Here is a 6,245-nt window from a genome sequence, read left to right as displayed (position 1 = left end):
TTTGACCTATTGCTTTAATTTTCTTTTTTTTTTTTTTGACATGGAGTTTTACTCTTGTTGCCCAGGCTGGAGTGAAATGGCAAAATATCAGCCCACTGCAATCTCCATCTCTCTGGTTCAAGCAATTCTCCTGTCTCTGCCTCCCAAATAGCTGGGATTACAGGCAGGCACCACCATGCCCGGCTAATTTTAATTCTTTTGAGACAGAGTCTTGCTCTGTTGCCCGGGCTGGAGTGCGGCAGTGAAATCTCAGCTCACTGCAACCTCCACCTCTGGGGTTCAAGTGATTTTCCTGCCTCAGCCTCTTGAGTAACCGGGATTACCGGCACTCACCACCACTCCCAGCTAATTTTGGTATTTTTAATAGAGACAGGGTTTTACCATGTTGGCCCGGCTGGTCTCGAACTTCTGACCTTAGGTGATCCACAAACTTTGGCTTCCCAAAGTACTGGGATTGCAGTCGTGAGCCACCAGGCCTGGCCTCTAATTTTATATCTTTTGTGTATCAATTACAAAAGTATGGAATTTTGGAATTGTGGCCACCATTATATAAAAATCGCTGGAGGTCACTGTTTTAGACTGAGTTTCTGCACTAGGCCCCAACAGATCGGGCCCAGATCAGACCAAACCAGCACGAAGTCAAGATGTTATTTTATTTTAATTTATTGTGTTAAACAGCTTTAATCTCAGTTGTCTCGGCTTCTCGGCACAGTAAGAAACACCGCACTGATCAACATGTTTTGTTCTGGGGAAGGGGGCAAGGGCACTGGAATCACCTTCTTAGAAAGTCCAGCCCAACCAAAACCTAAAATGCAATAAAATAAATAAATGGGAAAAAAAAAAAAAAAAGAAAGTCCAGCCCAAGATGGGAGGCCCGAGCGGGTGGGGACAAAACCTTCCCTGTGGCAAAGTGCAGGAGCCCCCACCCCCAGACTAACCGGAGTCCAGCCCCTCTGGGGAAAGAAGGGGTGCATGAACTCCCCCTATTTCACAGGCGCCTCCCTGTGGCCCAAGGCCCGCCCCACCCTGCAGCTTGCAGCCCTGGCAGGAGCTATGTTGCAAAAGTGAGAAGCTCTGGAGGTCACGCACTCCAGGTTATATATAGGGGCTCAGAGGAGGGAGACGGCCCCTGCGGCCCCCCAGCTGTCCCCTGGCACCCGAGCGAGCTGCAGGGGTAGGGGGTATATATAAGAGGAGCAGGCCTCATGCCGCCTCAAACTGGAAAGGATGACATGGCTTTACCCGGGGGGAGATAACCATCCTGCCCTCCATTGCTACCCCCACATACTGTCCATGTCCTGGGGGGGTACTGTGAGTCCTGGAGGGGTGCTGTCAGTCCTCGGATCTTCTCCGGGATCCCTCCCCTGCCTGTGGCAGCTGTGGACCCAGGGGTGGGGGGCAGGGCTGGGGAGCTGCTTTCTAGTCATACTGTGCAAGCCCCGACTCTGGGGCGGAGGCAGTGGCGTGCAGCCTGGTTGGCGCCCGCTTTGCAGCCGGGGGAGGTGGGGTCAGGCCCCCCGCGGGGCTGGGGGTGGGGCAGGAGCAGAGGCGGAGCCAGTGGGGGTGGAGCCAGTGGGGGGTGGAGCCAGTGGGGGTGGAGCCAGTGGGGGTGGAGCCAATGGGGGTGGAGCCAGTGGGGGTGGAGCCAGTGGGGGCGGAGCCTCAGCTCCGGGGGCGGATGCAGGGCCACTGTCCCGGTTCCGGAGGCTGGTGCTGGGGCAGGCGCCGCCTGAAGCTGCTGGGCACCTGGGCGGGATGCTCGCACTCAAGACTTGGAGGGGAAGATGCGTGCGTAGCAGGCGGGGGACGGGAAGAAGCCGCCGTCCTGGAAGCTGGTCCAGGGCGCACGGTGAGGAGGAGGCCGCCTCCTGGAACCCGGCAGCCTCTGCCCCCTGGGTTCAAGCGACTCTCCTGCCTCAGCCTCCCAAGTAGCTGAGATTACAGGCGTGCACCACCATGCCCAGCTAATTTTTTTGTATTCTTAGTAGAGATGGGGTTTCACCATGTTGGTCACGCTGGTCTCGAACTCCTGACCTCAAGGGATCCACTCGCCTTGGCCTCCCAAAGTGCTGGGATTACCGTGTGAGCCACCATGCCAGCTTCAAGTTTTAATATTACAGTTATTTTCAATACTTTTATCTTTTAACTTCTATGTTAGAGTGAAAAATGATTTATACACTACCAGTGCAACATTAGAGGATTCTGAAGGGGACAGTATATGCGCCTTTACTATCGAATTATATATATATTTTTTACGGTTTCATGTGATTAATGCATTCTTTCTTTCCTTCTTTTTGAGATGGAGTGTTGCTCTGTCGCCCAGGCTAGAGTGCAGTGGCACAATCTCAGCTCACTGAAACCTTCGCCTCCTGGGTTCAAGTGATTCTCCTGTCTCAGTTTCCCGAGTAGTTGAGATTACAGGTGCCCACCACCACACCTGGTTAATTTTTTTGTATTTTTAGTAGAAATGGGGTTTTGCCATGTTGGCCATGCTGGTCTTGACCTCCTGACCTCAGGTGATCCACCAACCTTGGCCTCCCAAAATGCTGGGATCACAGGCGTGAGCCACCATGCCCAGCTGCATTCTTTCATTTTTACTTGAAAAACTCCCTTAAGCATTTTTTTAAGGTAAACCTAATCATCCTGAATTCCGTCAGCTTTGTTTGTCTAGGAAACATGTTATTCTCCTTTCTTTCTGAAGGATAGCTTTGCCAGACATAGTATTAGTTGCTGGCAGTTTTTTTCTTTCAGCACTTTGAGTATGTTATTTGATTCTCTCCTCACCTGCAAAGTTTCTTCTGAGAGATCTGCTGATAGTCTACTGAAGATTCTCTTGCCTGTGTCCTGCCACTTTTCTCTTGCTGCTTCAACATTTAAAAAAGTCTTTGACTTTTGACTATTTGATTATATTGTGACTTGGTGAGTATCTATTTGGTTTCAACCTCTTTAAGAATCTTTAAGCTTCATGGATTTGGATGTCTAAATCATTCCCATGATTTAGGCAGTTTTCAGCCATTCTTTTTTAAAATAAGCTTTATTCTCCTTTCTCTACTTTCCTTCTCAAACTCCCGTAACATGACAGTGCTTTGCCTAATGGTGTCTCTTTGGCTTTCTTTCTCTTTTTTTTCCCTTTGTTTTGAGATAGAGTCTTGCTCTGTCACCAGGCTGGAGTGCAATGGTGTGGTCTCAAAACACTGCAAGCTCCGCCTTCCAGGTTCATCAACTCTCTTGCCTCGGTCTCTCAAGTAGCTGGGACTACAGGTGCATGCAACCTCACCTAATTTTTATGTTTTTAGTAGAGACAGGGTCTCACTATGTTGGCCAGGCTGATCTTGAACCCCTGACCTCATGATCAGCCCACTTGGCCCTCCCAAAGTGCTGGGATTACAGGCATAAACCACTGTGCCTGACCTTCTTTTCTTTTCTATTCTTCTTTTCTTTGTCCTCTGACTGGATAATTTCAGAAGATCTATATTCAAGTTTACAGATTCTCTCTTCTATTGAAGTTTACTATTGTGTTATATCACCCAGTCTGGTCTTGAAATCTTGGGCTCAAGTGATCCACCCACCTTGGCCTCTCAAAGTGCTGAGATTACAAGCATGAACCACTTTACCCAGTCAGTTCCTGCACTCTGGGAAACTGAGGTGGGAGGATCACTTGAGCTCAGGAATTTGAGACTAGTCCAGGCAACACAGTAGGACCATGTCTCCACATTAAAAAAAAAAAAGTCTTTGGGAGGCCAAGGTGAAAGGATCACATGAAGTCAGGAGTTTGAGACCAGCTTGGCAACATGATGGAACCCCATCTTTACTACAGATACAAAAATTAGCTGGGCATGGTAGTGCACACATGTAGTTTCAGCTACTCAGGAGGCTGAGGCAGGAGAATCACTCAAACCAAGGAGGTGGTGGTTGCAGTGAGCTGAGATTGTGCCACTGCACTCCAGCCTGGGCAACAGAGTAATACTCCATCTCAAAAAAGAATAAAGAAAAAAAGAAAAGAAAAATTCCATATCTGGGTGTTTGCTCATGAGTGTTTGAGATCATCATTAAGATCATGCTGTACTCCGATGATGGGGGTTTGTTTGATAACGCAAAAAAGTGTAGTTTTTGGGTGTTCAGCCACACTGCTTTGGTGTCACAACTGCACATCGGTTTCACAGCTGCAGGACAAGTTTGAGCATCTTAAAGTGATTCAACAGGAGGAGATAAAGAAGCTTGAAGAAGAGAAAAAACAGCTGGAGGGAGAAATAATAGAATTTTATAAAACGAAGGCTGCCTCTGAAGCACTGCAGACTCAGCTGAGCACCAATACAAAGAAAGACAAAGATCGCAAGAAGTAATCATTTATCTTACTATTCTGTCGTTTGAGAGCCCTGTCATTCTACATCCCATCTTCCTGTGAGATTGCCTTTGTAGCATTTAACTCTGCAGTTCTTGTTTTAAAAATTGGTTTGCTTATTGTATATTTTTCCCAACTAACATGTGAGCTCCTAGCTGAGTATAGTGGCTGACACCTATAATCCCAGCAGTTTGGGAGGCCAAGGTGGGCAGATCACCTGAGGTAAGATCACCCCGGCCAACTTGGGGAAACCCCATCTCTACTAAAAATGTAAAAATTAGCTGGGCGTGGTGGTGCACACTTGTAGTCCCAGCTACTTGGGAAGCTGAGGCAGGAGGATGGCTTGTACCCGGGAGGCAGAAGTTGCAGTGAGCAGAGATTGCGCCACTGCACTCCAGCCTGGTGACAGAGCACTATGAGCCACCACACCTGGTATGACCCACCGTGCCCAGCCCACAATGACTTTTATACATATTGTTAAATCGTCTTACAGATTTTATAATTGGGAAGAAGAAAAAGTTTACTAAATGGTCTTTTAATAGAAACTTTACAAGAACCAGAATCTTTGCTTTGTTCATGTATGTATCAATTCCTAGGCCTAGAACAATGTCTGTCACATAGCAGCAATTATTTGTTGAATAAATGGACTCAGTGATAGTATGTTAGCTATACTATATGCATAAATTAAAAATGTAGATTGACTTTCAAAAGATAATTAATGTAACTCCTTACTGCTTTTGAACATGTTGAGTTATATTGCTGAGGAACTTTTATCTTCTCATTTTTTCATCTCAATCAAATGTTATTAAAATTGAAATCACCAATATTATTCCATATCTAAAAATAATATCTACTTTGTAAACATTATCACTTTGCTGCATTTAGAATATACTTTTTAGGTAATAATGGTATAACCCATGGGGATTTTTAGGGCACAGAAGGGTTCATGCTAACAAAACTTTGTTTTCTATTTTACCAAAGCTATAAAACATATTCTATGATAGTATAAGGTACATTTTAACTGTTTTCATAATTTTTTTCTTAAAAAATTAATGTTTGTTTCTCACATAACTTTTAAATTTATAAATAAATAGTTGTTTGTCTCTTTCAGCTCCAGTTTTATGTGAAATAAGAGTTTCCAGATTTATGTAGCATGGAAAGTTTTAATAAGTCAGAGTTCCTGATTTTTGCCAGTCATTTTCTCAATAATTTACTTCTTTTATCTCTTGTTGATTTTTTTGTAGTGACATGTTTTGTTTCTATACTCATTTTCTTTTGTGTATATTCGATATATATTTAGGTTTTGGTTACTATGAGAATTACGTATAACATCCTAGAGTTATAATATTCTAATCTGAATTTATTTAAACTTAACTTTAATCACATACCAAAATTCTGCAGCTATATAGCTCTACTTTTTTTTTAAATTTTTTATTTTTTCTGTTTTTTTTGTCACCCTTCAGAATGCTCTACTCTTTTTATGTTATTCATGTAACAAATTATAACTTTATTCATCGTACACCACCTAACAGATTTATAATTATATTTTATGCCTTTGTCTTTTAAATCCTGAAGAAAATAAAAAGCAGAGTTACAAACCATAATTACAATAATACTGTTTTTATGTTTCATTATGTATTTACCTTTACCAGAGGGTTTTATATATTCATATACCTGGCTTATTTATTTATATAGTTAATGCCTAGAGTTCATTTATTTCAACCTGAAGGACTTCCTTTAACACTTATTGTGTGACAAATTTAGAAATTTTTTTTCAGCTTAAAAAAATCTGTAAATGTCTTCATTTCTCCCTCATTTTTGACGGACAAGTTTTCCAGCTATAGATTTCTCAATTGACAGTTTCTTCATTATTTTAAATGTGTAATCCACTGCCTACTGGACT

The 6,245-nt window shown here is 43.6% G+C and overlaps 1 protein-coding gene across 1 annotated transcript in view; it reads left to right on the top strand.

The window, feature by feature from the left end:
* Positions 1 to 4,563, top strand: part of SEPTIN14 (septin 14) — a 32,514-nt gene extending 27,951 nt beyond the window's left edge. Inside the window, exon 8 of the mRNA XM_017516381.2 lies at positions 4,164 to 4,563. Within this exon, the coding sequence (XP_017371870.1) occupies positions 4,164 to 4,343 (180 nt within the window). The 3' untranslated portion in view covers positions 4,344 to 4,563. The remainder of the gene's footprint in view (positions 1 to 4,163) is intronic.
* The last annotated feature ends 1,682 nt before the right edge of the window (positions 4,564 to 6,245 follow it).

This window comes from Cebus imitator, unplaced genomic scaffold (genome assembly GCF_001604975.1).
Source record: "Cebus imitator isolate Cc_AM_T3 unplaced genomic scaffold, Cebus_imitator-1.0 Scaffold581, whole genome shotgun sequence".
In the NCBI taxonomy this organism is placed as follows: domain Eukaryota; kingdom Metazoa; phylum Chordata; class Mammalia; order Primates; family Cebidae; genus Cebus; species Cebus imitator.
Note: the sequence above shows the minus strand (reverse complement) of the source record. Positions and strands in the feature narration are given on the sequence as shown.